The sequence below is a fragment of the Poecilia mexicana genome, unplaced genomic scaffold, assembly GCF_051168715.1.
Source record: "Poecilia mexicana isolate PSO_F unplaced genomic scaffold, ASM5116871v1 scaffold_6, whole genome shotgun sequence".
Lineage (NCBI taxonomy): Eukaryota > Metazoa > Chordata > Actinopteri > Cyprinodontiformes > Poeciliidae > Poecilia > Poecilia mexicana.
This window is the reverse complement of record NW_028263375.1, coordinates 5,566,077-5,592,673: the sequence shown is the minus strand read 5'-3', so window position 1 is coordinate 5,592,673 and position 26,597 is coordinate 5,566,077. Positions and strand designations below refer to the sequence as shown.

Sequence of the window (26,597 nt, the reverse complement as noted above, 5' to 3'; positions counted from 1 at the left end):
CTCAAACTGTCTGAATGTGCAGAGAAGCGTCCCACGTGTCTGCAGAGTCAAACACTTCCTCCGTTTTACAGTAAAGTTACGCGTTGGAGAAGACTGGATTTTCTTTCCCTTATTTTTATTATCCTTTTTTTTTTTTTTTTGATGTCCTGCAGCTTTAAATTCAGGCTAGAAAGGAGGAAGACAAGGTGACACGAGATCCTGCGATGGAGTAATGTCTGTTATGAGCAGTCTCTGAAGTTTAATCCACACAGATGGAGAGCGCACACCTCTTCCCATTTAAATGTAGTCAGTGTGGAGTGATTAAATATTGACTGAAGCCGCAGCATTAGCATCAGAACTGCTGCATTACTTCAGGCCTGACGCAGCTAACGCTTACTGCATCATATGATTGCAATTATTTCACATAAAAAAGGTCATTTGACGGATAGCAGGACACAAAAGCTATAAACAGGCTGTGCAGAGCGAGAGTTCACCTATTGAAATTAACAACTAAAGACTGGTGTACCTACATTTAACAAAATAAAGTGATCAATATTTCTTTTCCAAAAGTAAAACAAAAATGAGAAATTTTTATGCTTTGTTTCACATCTAAACCCAGTTCATGAACACTGGGCCCAGTTTTAAACCCAATAAAAAATGATCTTTATTTATTTTTGTTTTTCTTATTTCTGTATTTTAAAAAAAATGTTTTTTTTATTGTTATTCATGTATGTATTTAAGTAAAATTATCTTTCGTATTTAATTATTGATTATTATATATTTTTTTGTTTTTATACGTTATTTGTTTTTATTTTGTAAGTAAATGGACATAAGGCCAAAATAAGCTATGGAAAAGTGTCAGAGTTGACACCTATTAACACAGATTAAATAACACAGGAAAGACAAGAGAAAGTTAGATTCTGAAATACTCGCGAGGAGAACAGACAGAGATGTGCTTTCAGTTACAATCTCCTGCTGCTCTGAAAGCACATTTGCCTGCTTCTCTCTTTTTATTGTCTTTAGGATCCCTAATCACAGAGAGCGCTGTAACTCTAAAGGGAGGGGGAAACACTTCACACAGTTACAGCACCAATGATTATCACTAACTAACAATACAATCAATCTCGCACTAGCTTATCTAGTTCTTGACCCAGGATCAAACAGGACAAGTTGTGAATCTTCACGGCGATGGTTTTATAGCTATCTAACAGCTCAAAGCAGGGCGTTCTGTGAAGAGCTGCTGTCTCTGCTCTTCTTCAGAGGCCCTCTGAGAAAGGAAATCAGAATGATTAACTATACAGAAACATTTCTTAAAAGATATGAATAAAACAAATAAGAGTACATAAAGTAAGAACATAATAAAAGTATAGCAAATAGTTGATAATACTACAAAATACCTAACAAAAAGCCTTGCTGCTGTTTTTTGTATTTAAGAAAGCGTGTTGTGTCTCTTGGTAATTAAAAAATGATTCATAAAATTAATATTAAAAAATGATTAATGGTTTGTGGGGTAAAAAATGCAAATTGTGTAGTGATAAACCAAAACTAATGGTCCCCATCTGGATGTAAATTAATGCAGGAATGCAGAATTTCAGAGTTTTATCTTTCAGATAATGAAATAAGATATAAAATGTGGAAAGTCTGACATATTTTTCACACTTATTTATCACAGCTCATTTTAGGATTTAGGGTAAAATATTACTTACTTTTTAAAAAGTTTTTTTGTGTAGTTTATTAACTTCAAACACCTCCGCAACTAAAAATGTTTCTAATAAATCTAATTTATCAAATCTTTGAAGCATCTATTAGCTTAAGCTAAACTTAAAACGTTAAAGTTTGAGTCCTGTCACTAAGCATTACCATGACAACCTGCTCTGAGCAGAGAGGAGTGTGTTTTTCTGTTACTAAGTTGTGTTTTCCCTGCAGACATCCAGCAGCTGGAGGCCCACCTGAAGAGTCGGAAGCAGAGAGAGCAGGAGGCGCGGGACCCCGTGATTGGCCAGCTGCAGCAGGCGATCGACGGCTTCCAGAGCTGCACCGATCAGCTGGCCAGCAGCGTCTCTGCCGCCGTACGAGCCGAGGTCCAGCACCAGATGCAGGTGGTGGTGGGGAAGTACGTACCTGTGCTGCAACCGAGACGCGCCGCCTTTAAAAACACTCCTAGGGTTTTCTGAAGTATGCTTGGAACAACATAACCAAATCTAATTTAGTTTTTCTCAGCAATTACAAACTTTGTTTCAATAGTTTTGGTACCAAAATAAAGCAAACATTAGAAGTGTAAGCGTCACAGAAAATGAAGATGGAACATAAGTAATTTGGATTTTTTTTGTCCCTCACCAGAATTGTCTTTGCCTCATACATTATATAAACCTTTTAGATGGAGCTGCATTAATTGCTGTTTTCTAGCTGATCACCGATTCCAATTTTGGCCAATATTTGTTTTTTTTGGTAAATGAAGTTAATTTATAGAAGTTTCAATAAAAAAATTTAAAAAACATACCTACATTGACAATTTATTGTCCAGCAATATTTATGTATGCTAGGTGTAATGTGTGGTAACGGACTGCATTAAATAATAAAACTGAGTAAAAATAATATATCTCAATCGTGGGACTAATGTAAGAACATAAATTTGATATGGTCTCTTGTTTGCCAATTCATTTCCCAGCCTCAGTAGTTTATAGATGAGCTAGCTACTGCGCTAACAGCTCCGCATTCAGGCAGTAACTCTGTCTCCTCCAGTCTGCAGGAGTCCATCCTGAGCCACTTGCAGCGCATCGTGAAAGGCGAGGTGAGCCTGGCGATGAGGGAGCAGCAGGCCGTCGTCACCTCCAGCATCATGCAGGCCATGCGCTCCGCCGCCGGGACGCCCGTCCCCACCGCACATCTGGACTACCAGTCGCAGCAGGCTAACATCCTGCAGCTGCTCCAGCAGGGCCAGCTCAACCAGGCCTTCCAGCAGGTACCGACTCGACCCAGACACCACAGGTCACACTAGACATCTTTGTTGTCCGTCATTTTGACTGACGGCGTCAAAAATATTCCATCATATTCTATTATCATCTGTCAGTTTTTAAATGTTATTGACATAGACTGTTTTGATGCCTTTAATTTTTATGCGGTTTAATATTCAACACATTAAACAGACAATCCAGATCCCATCATACATTAATCAGGCAGATGAACATATCTGACTTTTTCACCGCATTGATAACAAAATCACTGATAGGACAATGAAGTGAATCAATTCCACTTAAGTTATGAAGAGAAGGAATATTCTGTCAACACAAACCCTGCCAGTCGCTCTGATGGGCTAAACCGCCGGTGTCCAAACGTTTTGCACCACAGAGCTTTTTCTCTCCATTGAAAAAATGCAAAAATACTATTATTGTGAATTCTCACTCCTTTACCTGCACAACAATAAATTCAACCAGTTAAATTTTTTACAGAAACCAACATGAGTCTGAAATATGCCTTAATATTTACATTTATTTAACTTTTTGAGCCAATTATTTTCTATTTTGTCTATTTTTGGTTCATAGCCAGCGGCAGAAACCAGAATTTTCTTTTAAAACCTTTGTAGTTTGTAGGACAAGTGTGTTTCAGAGTAAAAGTTTCTGGATGTTTTGTGGCTGTGATCTGCTAATGAAAAAAAAATTATTTGTTTTGGACATTTTCCTTTTACGATATAAACTCTAAATGGAAATCTCACCCTAAAATATTTTGTCAGTTTTATCTGCCAAATTTGAATCTATTTTCAAGTGCAGTCAGCGGCCATACAAACTCATTCCAGGGGCCACAAATGGCCCTCGGGCCACACTTTGGACACCACTGGGCTAAACCGTTTATTTACAGACTAAGCAGGGATTCATTTACTGCAAAAACACAAACTATACCTAAATTTTGATCTAGGTTTTACTGCAAATATCTTATTAAAATGAGACAAAAGTAAGTTATAAGTAACTTTTTAGCAAGATATGAGAGGTTGATTTAAGTCTTGTAACAAGACATTTTTCCCATGATATACATGAAATAATCTTACAAACGTTTTCATCAATATTAGGAATTATTGACTTAAAACAAACTAATATATGTTGCTGAAAAGTTAGTTAAGTTAGTTTTGTCTTATTTTATGTTTACTAAGATATTTGCACTAGAAACTGGATCAAAAATACTTGGTGAGATTTTCTGTTTTTGCTGTTTTATGTGTCGTCTCTTCCCTCTGTGCTTTGTTTCTGGAAATGCTTTTAACTGTGAACAAGCTCAGCATTTTTATTTTTGTTTTATTGTTTGTTTGGTTTTTTCCTCCTACAGCTCTTCTGGAAGTTGTTTACAGCTCATCTGGTTTTAAAGTTCCTGATTTTTCCTGTCATGTCTCTCAGCCTGCTGCGGCGGGGAAAAATCCTCTCTATGAATGTTTAAAATCTCAACTCGTTCATCTCTAATAGGGGTTAAAAATGGTTGTGTTCCTTTCAGCCAGGAGCTGCAACTAATGATTACATTCATAATAATTATCTGGATGATTAATTTTCTAGAAAAATGAATCATTTTCCATACACTGTTAGAAATGCATTAAAAGATGCAAGGCAACAAATAACTCAAAGCCTTTTTTAAGAAAATAAACATGTAAGTATCTAAAACGCAATAATATAGCATTCCTTTAGTGAACACTTGATCATTAGTAGATTAATTGATTAATTTTTGGATAAACTGATAGATAGCAAAATGTGCTTGATGTGAGATTTTCTTTTGTTTTATTTGAACCAGGTGAAGCTAGGAAATGCCACTTGAGTTCTGGGTAGGACAGATTTATAAGAAGGATTTTTATCGTTTTTGTATATTTTGATATGATATATCAGGGTGTTGATTTCACTTTCATTTTGTGCCACAACAAGATCACAAATGTCCTCAAAAGGCCGACTGGAAGAAAATATTGATAAAACTACCTATTAACTATTAAAAAGCTGTCTCTGCTACTTAAAGTTAAATAATATGGAAGATCTTTTCACATTGATGCAATACAGATAAAACAGCTTTGATTTAATTGATAAAATAACATTTAAAAACATAAATGTTACCGTGGCAGATGCAGCTGCTTCTACTCTTACTTGAGTAATTTCTTGGATGGCTACTTCTTACTTGACTAAAAATATGCTGAAGTAGCGATACTCTAACTTAATGACAATCTTTGGGTGCAAACTTCAACTGGTTCACGGCATCTTTCTCAAACAGTTTTTTTTTTCCTTGCACTGGAACCAGTTTGATAAGGAGAAGAAAAAGTATTTTTCCCACTTTCTGTGACATGTTGAGTAATCAAGGCTTTGCTGCTGAGATGATAACATCAGTGGTTGAGCTTATCCAGATCCTTCCTCTTTGCCGTTCAGACACGCCAAAACGCTTGTGTGTAAATATTTGCTCTGCTTCTTGTTAATGCTGGTAAATCCTCCCAGCAGCCAGTTCTGCAAACCTGACGTCGTCATCCAACCAGATCTGTGTCGTCAGATGGGATGAATATCTGCGTAGGGAAGCAGAATGACGTTGCCCCTGTGTTGTACTGCAGGCTCTGTCTGCGACGGACCTGAACCTGGTTCTGTACGTGTGTGAGACCATCGACTCCCAGCAGGTGTTCGGCCAGACGCCATGCCCCCTGAGCCAGCCGGTGCTGCTGTCGCTGATCCAGCAGTTGTCCTCCAACCTCGCCACGCGCTCCCAGCTCAAGATCAGGTGAGGAAACACAACCGAGGAAGCTGAAGTTGCTTCTTTTCATTTTGGTCTAAGGGGCTCTGTATTCCTTATGCTGGTCACTAGATGACTAAAAAGGAAACTTTCAAAGAAAAATAGATTGTTTTTTGTTTAAGTTACTCATTTTCAAGTTTAGATTAAAGTGGCAGAATTAAATAAAATGTACTTTTTTGAGCTTTACATCAAGTTATAATATTTCCTGGAGAGTTGCTTTGATTTTTTCATGCATTTCGGGAATCCTTTAATCTCCATGGCAACCATTCACCTGGTCGGACATAGCTCTGCCTTTGAGGCACAGCTCTTTCAGACTAGCCAGCAGCAATTAGCCAACACCTGTTGGATCTGCTGAGCTCATTACAGGAGCTACCTCTCAGTGAAAAAGAACACCCAGCTGGTTTTTCCTTTATTTAACCAGATAAACCCAGTTGAGATCTAGATCTCATTTTCAAGAGGGACCTGGACAGAAGTCTGCAATACACAGCAACCTGGTTTTTGGCAATAAATTGTTATTTTGGAGTCTGGGAAATGACCCGGCTCAAAACCCTCCACAATGTAACATCACAAATCGGCAGGCACCACCTGTTACCTAGCAACCCCAACAGAGTTCTGCCCGTTACTTAGCAACCCAAACTGAGTTCCAGCATGTTTAGTCAGCCGGTTTTACCGCTGTATGCACCGTACAATGGCTGCTGGAAAAGACAAGACTTTTGTTTTTGACTTACCATCCAGAATTCACTTTCTGCATTCTTGTTGTTTGTGCAGGAAGCTCCACCTCTGCTTTTCAAATATGTATAGCTGTATAATTGTACATCTTTTTGCAACTTTATTACAAATTTATTCTAGTATTATGACTTTATTGCCATTCTGATTTTATTCTTGTACTTTTATGACCTTATTCTTGTCTGAGTTTATTCTCAAAATATTATGACTTTGTTTTCATCATTTTATTTTTTCTTAGTGTGGCCTCAGTACTCTCTGGTTTAAAATGTTTTTCTTTTTATTCTTAAATATTTCATCTTCATGTTTTAATTTCTCTTCTAATCCTCCTGCTGGTCTCTAATTTGAACTGCTGCAACCTGAAGCAGCTCAACCTGCAGAAACGTCTTAATTATAACTTCTAAAAACTCGTCCCGCCCCTTCCTCTCCCACTCAGTGATAAAACGCCCCTCAGCCTTCGGACTAAATTATTTCCTCACATTTGATCTCCACAGTTGGGCCATTACGTGGCGCCCCCTGTGGGCGGAGCGGCGGTAAAGTGCTGACCCCATCACGCCGCTCCGTCTGCTGCACGGCTGTCCGGGGAGCTCGCTCCGGGTTTTAGCTGCTCTCTGCTGCTTCGCTCCGTCCTTGTTCTCCTCTGCTTTATTGTGTCCTACAAAAGAACAAAAAAAGAGCTTCCTGCACCCACACTTTTCAAGGCAGCTGCGTGCGGCTTCTTTTTATTAACTTTGGCTTATATTTTGAAGCTTTTTCTTGAGCCGCAGAGACAGAAATCATGGAACCAGGCGATTGGAGTGTGACTGTAAATCACAGCCTGTGCGGATGAAGGCGTCTCCTGATTGGAAGCAGCTCATAAATGGCGCCGTTTTCCTCAGAAACAATGATCTCAGTGGGGTCGTTATGCGCCGGACGATGCGGAGCGGCAGTTTAAGCTGCTGCTGTGTGTTTTTAAAGGTGCGGCGCAAACGGAGCAGATGAGTTATTAACAGCTCAGAGTCTGCGCCGCCGCGGCGTTACAGGCCCATTTCACAGCGCGTCGATTTAATGGGTCTGCAGTGGAAACCTGACACCGTCCCACCAGATGTCCGACCCGAAACAATTAATTAAGGAGTTAAATGTTGAGCAGCGGAGGATGAGAAGACAGGAGGGACTGGGATAAACATAAAGTTATATGACTGACTCAGAACCGGCTTCATTCAACAAGGAATAAAACAAATATTTTATGTAAACCTAAATATTCTGGACACCCATTTGTAGTATGAAAGAAAAAATAAAACACCAACTGAGAGTAAGTTGGTAGGGGGGGATTGTCATCAAGCCGAAACAAATATCAAAAACTCATCATTTCGAGTTTTAAAGTCACAATTATGAGACCTGTAGCATAATTATCTCCTAAATAGGACTTGAGAAGTCAAAATGATGACCTTCAAACTTGTAATTAGGATTCATTCTTGAAATAATGACTTTGAAAGTTGAGGTTATGACTAGAGGTCATTATGTAAATTATGGTTTTGAATGTTGAAATTACTTTTATTCTCAAAATTGACTTTAAAAGTTTAAATTGTGACTTTTATTCTCAAAATTATGGTTTTAAAAGTCAAAATTCTGACTTTAAAAGTTTAAATTCTGACATATTCTCACAATTTGGACTTTAAAAACCAAAATTATGGTTTTGGAAGTTGAAACTATGGTTTTAAAAGTTTAAATTATGACTTTGAAAGTTTAAATGTTGGTTTTTATCCTTTGATCCTCCCTCTCCCAGCTACCTGGAGGACGCAGTGATGAATCTGGACCACAGCGAGCCGCTGACCAGGGACCACATGTCGTCGGTTCTGGCCCAGGTCCGATCCAAACTGCTGGCCTTCCTGCAGCAGGACCCGCACAGCCCGCTCAGCAAGCGGGCGCGCGGCCTGCTCCTGATGCTGCATGGAGTCGTCAACCACTAGGCCTGCAGGCGACCTCCAAACGAATGTTTTAGTGCTGAAGCTTCAGGGAACGTCCGCCTCCTGATCTTTACGCTAAAAAAAACAGAAAACAAAAACAGAGAAGATTTTCAGTTCTTCCCTCCGCTGGACGCCGATAATCAGGACAGGTTTGACATTCCGGTCGCCTTCAGCCGAGCGCGGAGACGTCTGGCCTGGAAATGTCGCCTTAAGAGCAAAAAGCTGACCTTTTTTTGTTGTTTCTGCGACGGGGAATTCAGCGATTCCTGCAGCCCATCAGGGCGACCACAGGCACGCCGGGTCCCGGAGGCATCCTGTGTTTCCTTTCCGTTATTTCCTAATTGGCTGGAGGTGACATTCATGCCCCCAACTCGAGAACCCGCTCATGTTCATGGAGATGATTCCTTTTTCTTTTTTCAGGATTTAATAAGGTTATTCGTTTAAAATCAGGAGCAGTCCAGGAATCCATCGCCGTCCACCACTTGTTTTTTATATAAAGAGCATTTAGTATTTGTAAGCCATGTATACTTGCTTTAAATCTCAGAGTAGCTTAATAATAATAATAATAAAAACGTAAACAGGATTATTACTGATAAATCACCAGGATGTTTGTGAACTGAATGTGCAGTTACTCCTCTTAGGCTCTAGGGGGCAGCACTCACTTGGACCCTTCGTTTTCTACAGAAAAGAAATCCCGTTTCTTTTTTTGTTTGTTTTGCAGAATAAACTGAGATTTCTGTTAAATATCGGAGCTGTTTTACTCACAGGGTAGATTTGGATTGTAAAATAAAACAAAATCATCTGGGGTGTTTCGGATCCGTCGGACCCGTCTGGAAAGTGCCTTACCGCGTTTCATCCGTTCCTGACGGCGGCTAAGGTCGAACCGCAGAGGAGAACCTGGACCTTCTGTTGACAAACATTTTGGTTGAGAACGAGAGAAGCGGCGGTTCTGTTTTTCTGTTTTCGAGTACTAGCGATCTGCAAAGTTTTTCTTCCTCTTTCTCTCCGTTGTGTTCGTTTCCTCCGGTTTGGATGGCTCTGTTTATAGTTTGTTTTACCCTCAAACGTTTTGGAATAAAAGAGAAAAAAAAAGTTCCTTGTTTTTTGTGTGTTTTTGTTTTGTTTTCTTAAACCTGCAAGATTTTGGTTTCATTTGGATTTTTTTTTTCTTCAGTTTTTAAACTTTTCTATGAGATGCTGATTGTGGAGCTGCACTGTAAAAAAAAAGTGAACAGCAGTAATTTGGAAAAGAAAAGAAAAGAAAAGAGAAAAGGCTAACAAAATATTTTGTTAGCAAAAACTAACAAAGTTAACAAGTTAACTAATTGCTTAGTTAACTTAAGTACTTACTAGACTAAATATTTTTGTTTGATAAATATTTAGCTTAAATATTTTTAGCTAAAAATGTTTAACTTTAGCTAAATACTTAATTGCCTCATAACTAATTATTTAGCTAAATAGTTATTCATTAAACTAAATATTTAGTGTCAAACTAAATAGTATGTGAAATATTTGGTTTTGAAGATAAAAGTTTATCTTAAACATTTAGTTTTTAGCTAAAAACAATAGTTTAGTTTCAACGTTTCACACTCGGAAATATTCCTGTTTCCAAAAAATGTTTGAAATATCAAATTTTCTGAGTTTTGCTCACAAAATTGGGCGTTTCAAACTCAGAAATTTCCACAGAAATTATTTCTTGGATTAATTGTATCCAGTTATAAAATTTAATTAATTTAATTAAATTTAATCTAGAGAATCCGGAAATTTTTAGGGAAATTTAAAAAATCATTTCCAAAATATTTGTGAAATATTCTCTTCCTATCAAATTTTAACTTTCCAAACTGAGAAATTGTCTTTTTTTCTAGAAAATTTGAGATTTATCTCAAAATTTGAGTTTTCTGTAGCAAATTTACAACTTTAAAACCTGAAATTCCGTTTTCTTTCTCAAACATTTCTGAGATTAATTCCCAAATTTAATTTATTTTCTAACATTTTCAACCGTTTGTTCACTGTAAAATTTCTGAATTTTTTTTTCTAGCCAATTTTCAACTTTTTCCTGTTTTTTTTTTCTCCATAAAATTTATGGGGTTTTGGCTCAAATTTACTCCTTTTTTGTATCTACTAATACTCCATTGTATCGCTGACTGAGAGATATGGAGAGGAAAGGAGAGAGCGAAGAACAACCAGCAGGAAACCAGGAGAACGTGAGTCAGTTTGTTAATGCAGAGCATCTGAGCTCATCAGGGACTCTCCTGTAGACCTTCCTCCTCCTCCTCCTCCTCCTTTCAGCGGATGAGCAGCAGCGGATGCTCTCAGAGCGGAGAAAGCGCTGCAGCTGCAGGAGAGCAGTAGGAGAACTCAGTGTAACCAGCCGTCGTTCCTCCTCTTCCTCCTCCTCTTCCTCCTGAAGAACAGACTCACTCTGGAGTTCAGGATCGAAGCTGAAACTTGAGTCCGGAGGACGAACTTTCGGTTCGGCATGGCGTCTCTGCTGAACTTCGCCTGCCTCATCTTCTTGCCTGTTGCTCTGCTTCTCAGTGAGTACCAAACCGGTTCCGGTTCGGTTCCGCAGCGGGGCTGATCTGATCTAGGAGCTCCATCACTGCGCAGCGATCCGCGTTAAAAAGCTGCAGGTGCTTCATGGTTGTTGGTGCAGCAGCTGGAAGAGGAGGAGGATGAAGCTTCGTTTATAAATCTGCAACCCTAAATGACAAATTAATAATTTTACTCGCGTTTTAAAAGTTTATTGAAGTCGTAAATGTTCCATTTAATTTATAAGAAGCTATAAATAATTAATATAAAAAACAAAGCTAAGTTTAGTGTTCTTTTTTTTTTCCTGCTCACAATGTTCCTCACGCTGCGCAGATATACGGAATAGCGAAAATGTCAAAATTTCATTGTTGAGGGAATCAATTACATCAGAATTAAAATATATAGAATATATTTATCAGTTATTTTTGCTGTATATTTTTGCTGCTGTTCTTGAAGATCTTAAAATAATGTCAGCTGTAAATATGGCTTGTTAATTACTCTGATGCCTAATTGTATAACCCACAGGTCTTTTAGTCTCTCTTACTCACTTGGATGACAGATAAGATTAGAAAACAATACTGACATATGCATTTAAAAATATGCCTTGCATTTAAGGATAAATAATTATATAATCTGATTTTTTACGAACATGCAACCTAAAATGGCAAATTAATCACTTTTCCCACATTTTAAAAGTTGATTTAAGTTATAAACATTCTATTTCAAGAGGCTATAACCCAAGTTTAGAACATTTCTTTTTTTCTCCTGTTCTTAATGTTCCTCATACTGTGCATATATATGGAAAGCTGAAAATGCCAAAAATTCATTAAGTAAATCAATTACTACAGTCTTTACATCTGAATTAAAACAAATAAGGAGAACATATTCATTAAATAATGGGAAGTTAATTACATTCACTAAGTATTTTGTTCTTGTTTGAAGAACATAAAAAAATGTCAGCTGCCAACATGGCTTGTTAAATAGACCCTGATACCTGATTGGCTAACCCACAGGACTTTTACCTCCTCCCACTGACTTGAAAAACAGATTAGAATAACATTTAGATTAGAAAACAATACTGATGTAAAATACGTTTTATTGAAAGATAAATAATTAAATATTTCTATAAATCATCACTTTATTTTCTCCCAGTTTTTATCATATTATAATATATTTCTGGAATTATTAAAGAATTCATTTATTGATACCTAAAAAAACAAAGCGTCGCTTTCGGACTTCCGTACATGCAGTAAATGATGACATCTAAAAGATAAATGGTGACAAACGAAGTACACTCTGCAAATATCTGCTATGAAATTTGTGTTGTTGTTGCTGACTATTATAAAACTCGTCGTTCCTCCTCTTCCAGAAAGCTTCCGCTGCTTTTGGATTCATCTACTGATCGCCTCTCGCGTCCCAAACGTAAATCCGGTCATCAGTAACCGAAAGGTTGCCAGATCTTGTGAAAACTTTGAACAAAACGCCAGATTAGCTTGTTTTGTGTGTTTGAGGGAAGCAGAGGGGATGGATTCAGTTGGATTCACCTGAAAGGTTTTGCTTTTCTTACAAACGCTGAAATTAAATGACGTCTCTTTTAAACATTCATACAGAAACTACCAGGCTCTTGATTAAGATTTTACCACTACTTGACTTGACTGATTTATGTTGAATGCATTGTGCTTGGACTGGATGCATTAATTGGTTTCTAAGATTGTGCACTAGAGCCATGGTAGTGCTGTGTTTAGTTTGGTGTGTTTGTTTGTTGAGGTGATGACTGAATCATATTTATTCGGAGTTTATGTGACATATTTAAAAATAATTTATGAACTTGTGTTTTTCATATGTAGACCACGTTACATATATGTTTACGCAGTTCTTCAGTGATGCATGGTGAAATCGTCTTCATTAAATCTTCCTTCTGATGGTGAACTCAGGCTTAACAAACCACAGTTACATTTCAACAGGGTGCAGATACTTTTTCACACAAGGCCAGTAAATTTGGGTGTTTCCCCTTGTTAATAATAAACATGTTGTGATGACTTTGTCAAGGCGGAGTTTCAGAGAAATCTGGAGTTTTTAAAGAGACAGAGGCCCAATTTCACGCCGTTCAATTACAAAGTCAAATTTCTTTCAACTCATGTTCAGTATAGAGGATTTTGTTTAATAACTATTGTTTGTGCTATAAATGATTTAGGGTTTTCCATTTCAGTAGTCAGTTATAGAAACATAAATACGCAAAATAATTAGAGATTATCAGACTTCTACGATGACACATTATAGCTGTTGTTGATGGAGTACATTTTCTGGAAATCAACAAGGAAAATATTTAAAATTTTCTGGAAGAAACTCAACTTTGAGATTAATTTCACAATTTTTCTAGTAAAAAAACACAGAATTTCTGAGTTTATAAAGTAAAAACATTTTGCCAGAAAAGAAAGTCAATAAATCTTAGCAATTTTCTAGAAAAATGTGGAAGTTTCTCAGTTTAAGTCAAAAAAATTGCTAGAAAAAAGTCAGAAATTTTTAGATTAATCTCAGAAATTTCCAAGAAAAAACTTTAAAATTTTCAAGAGTCAAAAGTTTTCGACTTTTCAAACTCAGAAATTTCCACGTTTTTCTAGAGTATTTCTGAGATTAATCACAAAGGTTTTTGAGCTTTTCTAGCAAATTTTCTAGAAAAAAAAATTTCTGAAATTTTGGCAGAAATTTACAACTTTTTGTAATTTTTTTAAAACTTACTTTTTCTATCTGCAGCAGTCCTAATACTGGCCAAAGACTTTTCCACTAAATTTCAGTAAAACAGTTCAACTGAACTTTGATCAGCGATTTAACTCCCAAACTTTCTTTTAGTTGCTGAAGAAAACAATGTTTCCCTCCTGAGTCTCTTTAGCAACAATTACTGGACACATTATGTTAAAAAACGTAATTTACATGAACATGGCATCATGTTTGATTATTTATTTATCAGAATAAAATGTATAAGATTTCAACAGTTTTAGCATCTATAATTCAGTGGTTGACGTTCTGCTGCAGACATGGATCAGTTTCCCATGGGATAAAAAGATGGAAGAGAAAAAACTTCCCGCTGATGGAAATAAATGATAAATGAATCACATCTGTCCCTCTGCTGCTCTGCAGGATCTTCAAAAACTCACCTGACCAGGAAACGCTGCTGCTGCTTTCTGTTTATTAGGAGACACTCATTCACATTGTCTGGTTTTTAGAGCAAAACTGATTGAAATTGATGCAGTTTTACTGAATTTAAAGAAAGGAATTACATTAAACGCAGTTATTGGCTTCAGTAAAAAGTTATACATGTTGTTGTTGTGCTACCCCCCCCCCTTCTCTCTCTCTACTTCCCCTTCTCAGAGGAGGGAGATGTGCTACCAGCTCTCCGTCTAACGGGTGCATTGAGTTTCCTAAATCTGCCGGGATTTACCCTTTCCAGAACTGAAGTAAACTCTGATTAAGCTGGGTGCGAGAAAGACTAGCCTGGTTTCTGATGACCTCCATCCAGATGTCCCACCTTTTTCACCCTGTGAATTAACCAGATTGAGCAGCCTGCAACCAGCTAGTTTCACAGAGCGGTCACGGTCGCTCTTTCTCTTATTACAACTTGCACTTGTTACTGAACCAGGTTGGTTTTAGTGACTCGGGCGAATCCCAAGGATGTTGTTTTAGTTTTGGGCTGAAAGCAACCTATAAAACATTTTCCACTTTTCCCTCCCAGAATCAAACTTTATAGCTGTTTTACAACCATCAAAGAACTTTAGGGCGACTCATTAATTGAATGTCCACAACATCTTTTAGATTTTCTTAATGCTAATTATTTTATTAGTAAGGCAATTTTGCAAGAGTCAGTACAGCTTAAATCAGCAACAGAAATAATCAAATAAGTAAAATCAATAATCTAGCCTATCTTTCCCTAATGCTGACACTGTGAACTAAAAAAGGGAAACTTTGAGAGAGACGGAGTTTGGCATCTTGAACCCCAGAACTGGCCTGATGACGATGAAGGTGTTGCAGCAGCAATAGGCTCCCACTGCTGATCGATGAGGGCAGACGTCCCTACAGGTCTGATGAGCTTCCGTCTCTGCTTCGATGGTGAGGTCACACAGGACTTGGGTGCTGGCAGGAAGAGTACTGACATAGAGCGGCTGGTCTCGGGCCCCAGGATGACTTCCTCATGCGCGTAGCGGTCCTCAGCTTCTTGTCTTGTGGCTCTGTAGCTCCCTTCTCCTTGTCTCATGATCTTTCTGGTCCATCAAGATGTAGACAAGCTGGTCTCACTGAAGGAACGCACCAGTTCTTCCTCTTTGTCTTTGGGGTCCAAACCCAGCTGGTGAGAGAAGTGCGATTTGAAGCCACATGTTGGGGGCTAACGGGTTGGTCCCCATATGCAGAACAGTCTTTGGCTCTGTGGCCCCGGCTCTTCTTCAGTTGCAGAGTTCTTTGTCCATCTCGATCGTGGCTCGAAGCGTCCTGAAGGATCCAACCAAAGATTCCTCTTTTGTACCCACCTTATAAAGGGTTTATCCAGCTTCTGGTGCATTTGCATTGCTTTGTTGCTGTGCCTGTCTCATTGGCTGACTGCTTGGACCGATGATCTCATATCCATCACCGTCTTGGAGACATTATGACCTGATGTCTGTTCTAATGACCCCGAGTTGCTCAACAGTCCTCCTACGTCTGTTGCCTGCCCAACCTTTTCTTAGGAAAGTTAAAGTTCAACAATAAGGCCTTGGTCACCTCTGCTCTCCTATCAGTTCCTCTTTTTCCCTGACCTTTCACCTACCATCTACCTCCAACACAACATCAGTGACCTTTAGTTACAGTTACACATTTTACACCATTTCCAGTTCAATGTCAAAATTACATTTATAACCTTTTAGCTTCTCTGAATTAGCATTCATTTATAATATTATAACCATTACTTATTAGTTACTCCTATTATAATCATAATGTGAGTTATTACACACATTTCTGAAAAGAAACCAGGAATAATCCATTATTCTAATTATTTGATACCAAAGTTACAGTCACTTGTTTCACCCATAAGTATTTCCATAAGTATAAGAGTAAGTGTAAATATTCTTATAATCAAACCAACATCAACCACTGGTTAAACCAATATTAATTATTGGCTTAATTATAAGTTATTATTATTAATTTAAGTATTTTACTCTGGGTTTTATCCAATTACTCAAAATGTTTAGATTTTCTTCTTTAAACCTTTAATGCTTTGAAATAAGGAATAGTCTGAACTATTTTTATACACATGCAGGCTGGAAACTTTCTTCTTCTTTCTTCAGGAAACCTTCTCTTCCTGTTCCATGACTCTCTTTCTGCCTGACTATGATTTTTTTATGATTAAATAGAAAAAAGTAGAATTAAAGCAAAGTTTGCAGGACACAATAACAACCAGATTAATTATATTACCGTCTGACTCTACTGTTGGATCTTGATGTCACCTGTGTAATCACTTTTAAAGGTAACTTTATTTATTATTTCTATTAATCTAAAATCTCCAGCATGGGGAAGTGGGATGATCTCGACTTTTCTCGACAATGTGTATCTATATGGAGACATTTTATAGCTCTGACATGTTTTGATTTAATTTGCAGGAGTAAAAAAATAATAATCCTCATTAAAACCAATTTAAAAGTCACTGGAAAAACCGCCTGCCTTCTTCCTTTTCCTGTATTTCTGCCCTCGTGTTGCGTTTCTCCACAGACACTTTCATCCTACAAATCCAAACTTTCTCTCATCTCTGCTCCTTTCATCATTTCGTTTTTGCTCCTTCTCGCTCATATCTGTCCTCCTTCTGTCCTTTTTCATCATGAATTTACTAAAACTGGTAAATCCAGGAAAAGGAATACTGTTCAAGTCTAAGTCTACACTTACTATGCTGCAAAATTATTTTTTTATTATATTTACCAGACGAAAGCCATAAAATTAAGAGAAAAAAAATATTTTATGCTTAATAATTATCAAGATCTGCCTCAAACTCATCATAATAATTGATGCTGATGTGTTAAAATATTTACTTTTTCCTATTTGTAAAACCAAAACCAAGTATAACTTAACAAGATTCTCAATATTTCTCATTTTAATCCAGCTTTATGTAGAAGTTCTCATAAAATTAGGATTTTATTCAGGAAATATAGCCTTATTCTTGTATTATTAGGATTTTATTCTGGCAATTAAAAGGTTCATCATTGTGTTTATACTGACCCTATAATTGGAATTATGACTACAATACATTTGCTAAATGGAAACACGGCAATCTGAAAAAAAAAAAATCAGAATTTTTTCCAAAAAAGTTTTTGCGCTAAGATGATGTGGTTTTTCCATTGTTTTGAAATTGATTTATTTCATAAAATTATAATTAAAAACTTTTTTCCACATCATTTGATTCATGTGATCATCGGTCGGATGTTACCACTAGTGAAAACCACAAAGAAGACAACAGGAAATGGTTCGAGGATGTTGGTACAGCATGTTTTTTATTGCATGAACAAATGTATTCTTGTGTGATTTACATATATATTATTATTATAGTTATATCTGTATGTTGTGGCCAATTAAAATCAAAGTCACAATCTTGGCAAAATAAAGCAAATTCTGATTCATCTGCACAGAACTCTGCAACATAATAATGACTTAAAACAAACAACTAACACTTTAATTAATTAAAAAACATCTGAATGAACCAGATTATATAAAGAACTAATAAAAAGTTATGGTTAAAGAGAACAACTCATTTTAGCTGCTGCAGTGCTAGCAGTTAGCATAGTGACACAAAAGTTGCTTAGCTAAGAAAGAGACAATATAAACAGCTGTTTTATACAAGAGCGACTAAAATATTTAATAAAATATTAAATTTAACTGTTATGAAACTGGGCACAGTAAAAATTTACATCAGATTAGCTACTGGCTTAGTTAGCATGACACTTAGCACACATAACATGAAAAATATTGCAATAACATAATGATGATGTAAAAAATATTATTTAAAACTCAGTTCAGTTCAGTTTTATATGTGCTCCTATGAGGAAATGTTAGCTTAGCAGTTAGCATGACTCTGTTGAAGGACAGTAAAATATCTTCCAGGCCATCAAGTTCTTCATAAAAAGGACAGAAAAGCTGCATTGCAAATGTTTCTGACCCAGTTTCAGTAGAAATGAATGTTTTAAAAAGTTTCTGTCCTTTATTTGTCTCAGTTTTTTTGTCTCCAGACAGAAGTTGATGTGTTTTCAGCAGCAGCTTGTTGCTTCCAAGGTTGAACAAAATAAGCAGAACTATATGCAGTTATTAAAAATATCTTATCCTTTATGTTCACTCCAATCAGTCTAGACAGCTTCTCCAGCCTTTTAAAGGCTGAAGAACCTTTGTTGAAATAGTTCTATTTTACTTGCAATGCTCAAGAAGTTTTGTATGTAATAATCCAATCAAAATACACCAATAATCACGTTTTGATTATTTTATTTCCTTCCAGTGAACTTTAACAGCTTCTTCTGACATGTAGCTGCAGATTTGCATGCATGTTGTTGCTCTCACCTCATTAGATGTTTGGATAATTGCAGGAAGAAGGGCATGATGCATCCTACCTGCTTCCTCTTCGCCTTCATCCTTCAGCCTGTTATGTCACATCTTCATCCTTCCTTTCATCTCCTCCTCCGTCTCTCTTTAAGTGTGCCTCTCATCTTCCTCTAAAACCCCCATCACCCTTTAAATGATAAGCGGTGAAACACAGACACATAGAAAGCAAAAAAAAAAAAAAAAAAAAACTGTACAGAAGCTAATATTTGTGTCTTGCATCTGACTGCTGACCAGGTATCAGCTGATATGGGTTCATCACACTGTAAAAAGGCTGCAGAGAAGTGTTTGTACATGGCTGTTTGCTCTGTGTCTCTAAAGCTACGTTCACCCAGCAGGCAAATGCAACCTACGTCTGACTTTTCCGCTGCAGTCTGAACGGACCAATTCCAATCTTTTCTCCACACAAAAATTCAGATTTCTGCCACTTCCTTTTTTCATATGAAATCGAATACATGTCCCATAATTTTGGGAGTTTCTGCTGTCAGAACGGTCATGTTGCATTTTACATCATTAATGTGAGACGTGCAACGTGGTTAATTTTTTCTTAGCTTCCTGTGTCTACATTCATCAGATGTTTCCACAACTGATCGTCTGGTAGACTTGGTTTGATTGGGAATGAAAATTGTAACATTTGTTACATTTTCAGCTGATTTTCATTTTCTAACTGCACTGTGTCAAACCAACAATGATGTTTGTTATTCTTCTGTGTATCCAGGTCGCTTTGGGGTCAAAAATCGGTCACGTACAAGTTCATTTGTGGTTGCATTTAATTAGCAGTGTGAACGACCATGCAGGAAAATCGGGTGCATTCATACATTCAAACTTTGATGTGAACCAAAACTCAAACCTGACTCTGACTCTGGTTCGATTTGAATGCATATATGAACACAAAGTCAACCAGAAACCGTTCCAAAAGCAGGAAGTGGACCTCAGCGCAGGGCATTCTGGGTAAAAGTAACAAAAACATATGCAGTAGTGGGAGAAATGACCTTCAGAAGTTTTCTTGTCGTTTTCTGCAGTGGTTCTTGGTGCAGCGCCCCCACAGGTCAGGGGGGGAACAGAGTCCAGTGTGAAAGAAAACCACAGCAGCTAAAAATGTAACAAATGTTTCTTTAAAACAGTCACAATCTCTTAGACTTCTTTTTACTCTTCCACTTTATTTTCCTTTTGATCTCTCTTTCTTTGCCTCATTAAGTTTATTCCTTACCTTCCTAATGTTTTGCTATTTATTTGTATTTGTTTTACCAATCTCAGTTCTGGCTCTGTTTTGAATTATTTCTGTATTTTGTTCATGTTTCTCCTGTTTGTGAATTTCTTTGCCAACTTTTGCTTGAATCTTGATTAATTCTTAGCTCTGGTTTTGGTTTGTACTCTGCTGGTTTCTGTCGTTTCCCTGGCTACCTGTGAAGTCTATCAGCCATTTTCTCTCACTTCCTGTTCATTCATTCTGCTCATTAGACTCATTTCTGCTCACTAACTTTACTACCCAACATGATAACTAAAGCGAACCTCATGGAGTCCAGAGGCATCGAATGAAGGAGTAAACAAAAGGTCCTGCAGTGCGCAAAGTTCAAGGAAGCTGAAACATTTAAAGCAGGAGTTCAAACTGGAAGGAAGAAAGCAGAGCTGAAGCAGCAGCTGGTGAATCACACAATGACCTGCTGACCAGATCAGTAGAACCACAAAGCAAAGTACACAGAGTCAGACTAAGAAAAAAGTCAAACAACGCCTGTTCAAGGTCAGCGGGACTCACTCTGGCATGTTTCCATCACTGCAGAGAAGATTTTATTGACTTAAGTTCACCTACAAGGAACCAGAAACTATCTATCTACTATCAGCTTTGGGATTTTATGGTTTATTTCAACTGTTGTTTTTTTTACGGTTTCCACTGCCCTTGTTTGGTGTTTGGACTATTAAAGCAGGCAGTTGTGAACCTTTTTAGAGGAAGTCTCATCTATTCACAGGTGGTAGTTGTGGCTAGTACTTCCACTAATACACCAATAGATGAGAAGATTTTTTTCTTAAGCTTTCAGTTTAATAAAATTCAACATCTTGGGCTGTGCTGTGGTGGTGCAGGGGTTAAACACAACCCACCTATGGAGGCCTTAGTCCTTCATGCAGCTGTTGCAGGTTCAATTCCCAGCCTTGGTGACCTTTGCTGCATGTCTTCCCCCTTCTCTCATTACCCACTTTCCTGTCAATTAACTATCAAATAAAGGCCACTAGAGCCAAAAAAATTCAACATCTTTATTGATTTTAGTTATCAACTGTTAAGTACTTCAAGTAGTTAGAGGTTTATATTCATGCTCTTATTTTGACGTTGCTTATGACCGTTTACACAGCAGTTCCATTTCCTCTTCTCACATTTTTCCAATAACTTTATTTCAAACAAGAACCATCCAGCAACAAAATGACATTGGAGCTTGAGCTGGTATTGTGTTTGTTCAGTGGTTTAGTGTCAGCAGAAATAGGTAGTCGGGTTAGAACTGCCAATTTTTCCAACTTGCAACCATCACTAAGAACAATTTAATGCAACACTATTGGGGGTGAACACATTGAGTCTGTACGGTTGGATTTAAAAAAAAAAAATCAAACTTGTGTACTCACAAATTGCTTTAGAAATAATTAGTGTGTTTTTAAGGACAAAAGGGGATTTCCAGGAACCATGTCCTTCTGGATGGAAGTGGACAGGAACTGAAATGTGGTTTACATGGAGACAACACAAAGGAAAAATGAGTGACGTCTCATGGAGCAAGGCAGAGAGAGATCAGGACCTGAATTTATCAAGGCTGCCAGGCAAAAAGGCAGAGCATCATGGATCACCGGCCGCAGCCTCTGGACAATTCAATTTAAGGTGATCTGAAGCCGACAAAAGAGGCCCTGCCAACGCGCTCCACCTCTGGAAACTTTGACTAAAAGCCGCCGCAGAGTAGAGAGATGCAGCTAATGCATCAAACTTTGTGAGGCTGTAAATCCATTTTCCACTTTGGCTTGAGGTGAGAGTTTGATAGGAGGAAATAACCGGAGACAAGGAGGCGTATCGCTGCAGATGATGATGTTCATCAGTGAAAATGTAACCAGGCATCCTGCTAACTGGGCGGAGAATAAGATGGAGTTTGTGAAAGCAATGCATGTCCAGATCAGAGTAAAATGTGTTCAACATACAAACAGAGCAGCGTTGAAGTTCAGGTAAAAAGAGCTTTTGCCTCTGGTTCATAAATGCTCATATCGCAGAAAAACGAAGATTATTTTGCCTCTCTGTGTCGCCTGAATGATTAATAAGATCCAACATGAAGAGTTTTGACTGATTTTTACTGACTTCAGCTCGTCTGAGTGAGAAGGTGTTAAATCCTGGCCCGTGTGAAATAGTTTTGCCAAGCTGTATCGTTGTAACCAATAGAAAAATTCAACGCAGTGGCCACTGTCCAACCCAAAGGGGGCAGCAATGAGACGGTTTCCAGTCACATTTTACAGAATTAAACAATTTTAATCAAAAATGTCATAGCATAAAGATGGCTGCCTTATGCTCAATTTATACAACTTATCTACCAAGAAAAGGTTAATTTGAGGCTTAGCTGCTCTTTAAATGTCGTGTTTTCATTCACTGGAAGCAGAAATTCATCACAATTAGCAGAAATTATTATTATTATCATTAATATTTTTAGCAGCTCCTCCAGTGTTTAGTCTGTTCTGCTACAGATCACAGCAGAAATGTATTTATTTTATTCATTTTGAACAAACAAAAAGCAAAAACAACAACAAAAAAATTAAACAAATAATAAGGCTGCGTTGACATGCAATTTTACATTTTCTGCTTGGAAAGGAGCAGATAGAAAATACAATGTCTAGTGGTTTCCTGCCCCTCTCATCAACTTATAAACATTTAAATCTCCAAACACCAGAAAAACTTAAATTATTTCCACAGTGAATTAAATCTCACAGTTTTGGTTTTTTGATACCCATCTTAAACAACGCTCCTTTTTAAAGAGTTTTTAAAGCTGGTTTATATTAAATGACTGAATGTTAACTAAAAATTAATGGAGCCTCAGTAAAACGTGCGTTTCTCTTCCGCTGAACACGTTTGCAGCAGCCCACGCGTGGCGGAGCGTGTTCTTGAACACGGCGCGGCTGTGAGGAGGTGAAGTGGACAGAGCTCAGGTTTCTGCAGAGCTTTGAAGATCTGAGATGAAAAAAGAGGAAAGGAATCGACCGCAGCCTCCTTCTGAAACCGTCCACTGGAGATGAACCGCGCACCGACCAGAGAAGAAGAAGAAGAAGCAAACAGAAAGCAGATGAGAAAATCAAACTAAAGGCTGAAGGTTGAGGAAGACTCGACTGTCTGCTTCAGGTGTTTACAAGGAAATCTTCCTACACAGACATTCAGAAATCTACAGGAAATTTAATAGCTTGCGACCTTAAAATAATTTAAACTTTTAAAGCTTTTCTCCTATAGTTCACAGATAAAAACTCCTTAGAAAACCTTGTGAATCAGACATCTTTCTTCATGTCTCTTTGAATTTTTTTAACAAACAAACCAGAAAAAGGTGATTTCTTTTTTCCATTTTTACTTATATGTGAACCTTTGCATTAGAGATTCGGATGAGGACAGAGAGTTGGATATGTGTTATCTATAATAGATGCTGCTGAAGGTTTTCTGGAGGTCTTAGTCTTATTAAATCACCTGGGAAGGATTGGTTGTTGACTTTCCTGCTGGCTGAAAAAAATTATTTCATCGGAAAATCAACTGGGATGTTTTTCTGGAAGGTGCTGGAGAGAATTTCAGTGTCGTGACATTAAAAATTGGTATTATTTAGAAAAAAAAGGTTCAATTTACCTGAAATTTGAATAGAAAAACTTTAACTTCAGGTAAATTTGCTCAGTTCATATTTTCTGTTGCAACTCTTAGGAGTTCAAAACAGCACAACATATTTCAAATTGTAATTATTTATTAGAGCCAGATGAAGCGAACTGTTAGAAAAGTGAAGTTCCTGAAACACTTGCACCAATCTGATGGTTGAAACACCTAAATAACAGATTAAATCTACAAAATCATTGATTATTTTGTCTTTATATTTTTAAATTAATTAATTGCAGACCCTGCAATTAACTAGATTTAAAATTTTATTGAGTTCCGCCATTAGTTATACACATCTGTTCACTTTAGATCATAAAACGTAAAAACTGCTCCTGCTTTAATGTTGAATCTGTTGATTTGTTTTTGTACACTTAGACAGGATTTAAAGAGATAAAGAGAAATTACATATATTTTATTTCATCCTAATACAAAAACTCCACAGTTTATTTTTTCTGACACTTTACAGGTTTAATAAAAACAGTTGCAGCTCGTTTTATTGTAATCTCCAGTATCTAATCCTGTTTGTGTCTTTATACCCCTGAGCACTGCCAGCAACGAGTGTGTGAGTCTTATGCGCACATAAACTGATCATTTGCTTGTGTGTGTGTGTTACGCCCTGGAGTGTTTTATGTGTCTGGGGAGTGAGGTGCTAACTGTGATAAGTTACAGCAGCGACTTCAGGTGTTGGAGTCAATAAAAGCTCATTAACTCAACAGGAGGGTCAGTGGTTCCGTCCACCATAATATACCTCCCACTTTGTCTTCCTCACATGCTAGCTGTGTGTGTGTGTGTGTGTGAGTTGCTGGTTTAATGCTACTCCACGGTTCATTTCCTCTGACACACAGAGGTTTAGGAGAGAAGACAAGCTGCATGGATTTACAGTGAGAATGAATCTTAAACAAACCGTTTTATGGACGATCGCATCTCTGATGTTTCAGTTTGCGTCAGAAACGTCTTCAGGATCAATTCAGACAGAAACGTGTTGTGATGTTATTGTAATTTAGCACATTTGGGATAAACCCGAATACTTTTTGATCAGATGTTTCTCTTTTTTGTTGCAAAACGTGCTTACTTACCTGTGCAAAAGTATTGAGTCATCACTAATTTAATAGTTTAAACACAAGATATACTTTAATATTCATTAATGCGTACAGTAGAAACGTCTTAGCTAGCATCAACGGTCTAATTTATTTCCATTTCTGGGAGTTCAGCCAATCAGCGTCAAGGAAAATAAATGCCGGTCTTGGATTGGCTGCTTTGAAAAAGCAAGCCAACTTCCCAAGATGTGTTTTCTTGAGAAAATGTTTGGTATACTTCTTGAAAGGTATAGGGGAATAATTTGAGAATTCAGTGTATTTTCCTGACAATCATCCAGATTTCATGATCATTTTTGTGAAATAAACCAATTTCTAACCAAAAAACCTCATTATGGAGTCAAAACTTTTGTTTCAACTAAGCAAATATATCGTAGAAATGTAATTGTATGTTTTATTGGTTAGGGTAGCTTCCTTAGTTTTGTACTTATGTGCTTAGTGGTTTAGTGTTCCTGGAGCTAAGATTTTTGTTTAGTGAATTAGTGGTTTGTGACTCTAACACTGGCAATAACTGCTGCCCATTTTAGTGCAGACATATTCTCTATTGCTGCTACGGCAGCCATTTTGAAAAAAGAAAAATGGTGCATTTCCATGAAGTGAATTTATTAAGACATAATAAATTCACATTATGTTTATTAATACATAAAAATAAAAAAGCAATTAAAATCACATTAAGAAACGTGTCGTTCCATCATCCTCTTTCCACTTCCTGTCGTCTTCTTTGTCTTTTCCGCCAGTGGTAACATCGTGGTGTCGATGCCTTGAATGATGTGAAAAAATTGTTTCCATTGCAGTTTTGCAAAACACACTAATTTTGATAGAGATAAAAAACCACCTCATCCTCGCACTTAGCAAAAAAAAAATTACTTTTCATTAAGTGAATTTATTATGAGAATTCTAATTTGTGAAATTATTCAGTCAATGAAAACAAGGCTAATGTTCGACGTGTTTCGGTGCACCGATTTATTTCCCAGCTGATTTATTGGTGCCAAATCCATTAATATTTAGAGATCGACGATCAGCCGATACTTATGTGTGAAGCTGATCTTATTCCTCGATCTTATTCACCTCATCAAAGGTCTAAAAATCAGTCGCTGTCCAGGGAGGTTTGACTGTTGGCTCCGCCCACCAGGTCATGTCGGCCACAGCTGCCAACTCAGTGACTTTCTTGCTATTTTTAGTGACAGACAAAAAAATAATTTGCCAAAATCAAAATTGGCAGGTGAGGTTTTTTACAGGTCGGAAATCAGCGATTGGCCAGAAAACTGCAATCGGTGCATCTCTTGTATCAGGCAACATTCCAGCTGCTGGCATGAATCCATTGGCTGTTGGTCTGTATTTTGGGGAAAACATTATTTCAAATCACTGAAATAAACAATTAGAAACTAATTCATTGATAATATTGCTTCATGTTTGCTGTGTTCCTTTGGGATTCTTTGCATTTTTGAATCTTGTCTTGTTCCTTGTTGGCGTCTCAGGCGTAATTCCCTCTCAGCTGTCCGCTCTTCCTCTCCCTTCCTGCCTTTACATGCCGTCGTTCCGCCGCTCCTTTATTGCTTTACATAACGCAGCCTAACTAAACTGCTTTAAATCTCATCAATCTTTCATTCAGCTCCATTGTGAGCTCTCTTTAACAAGCTTTTAGGCTGAATAATGCACCAGATGATGGCCGATGGCATTTTTGTTTCTCCCAGGTCCCAAGTTTATGAACGCTGGTCAGAAGTGTTGCATGGATTCATTTACATGCTGCATGGTTTGATCCATCTTGCAGAGGACAGTCATGTGTCCCTGGAAGGAGGTTTCAGGCTGAAATGATTTGCTGAAGGCCAGAAAATAAGTGGAAACCTGTGAGTTTAACGTTGCCAAGCATGTTTCCATCTGTCGTAATTTATATTGGAGCCAAAAGTAGTTTAAAACAAAGATCTGAAGATATATATATATATATATATATATATATATATATATATATATATATATATATATATATATATATATATATACTGTACATATTACAGTGGTAGAAATGCTAGTTTCGGAAATTTTCTAGAAAAAACCTGGGAAATTTCTGAGTTTTAATAGTTGAAAATTTGCTAGAAAAAAACTCCGAAATTTTGAGATTGATGTGAAAAA

The 26,597-nt window shown here is 37.3% G+C and overlaps 1 protein-coding gene across 1 annotated transcript in view; it reads left to right on the top strand.

Moving 5' to 3' along the window:
* The window catches only part of edc4 (enhancer of mRNA decapping 4), a 33,909-nt gene extending 24,460 nt beyond the window's left edge, over positions 1-9,449 (top strand). The window contains exons 27-30 of the mRNA XM_014996925.2: positions 1,906-2,092; positions 2,722-2,941; positions 5,540-5,703; positions 8,204-9,449. Coding sequence (XP_014852411.2) covers positions 1,906-2,092; positions 2,722-2,941; positions 5,540-5,703; positions 8,204-8,387 — 755 coding nt within the window. The 3' untranslated portion in view covers positions 8,388-9,449. The remainder of the gene's footprint in view (positions 1-1,905; positions 2,093-2,721; positions 2,942-5,539; positions 5,704-8,203) is intronic.
* Positions 9,450-26,597: the final 17,148 nt, after the last annotated feature.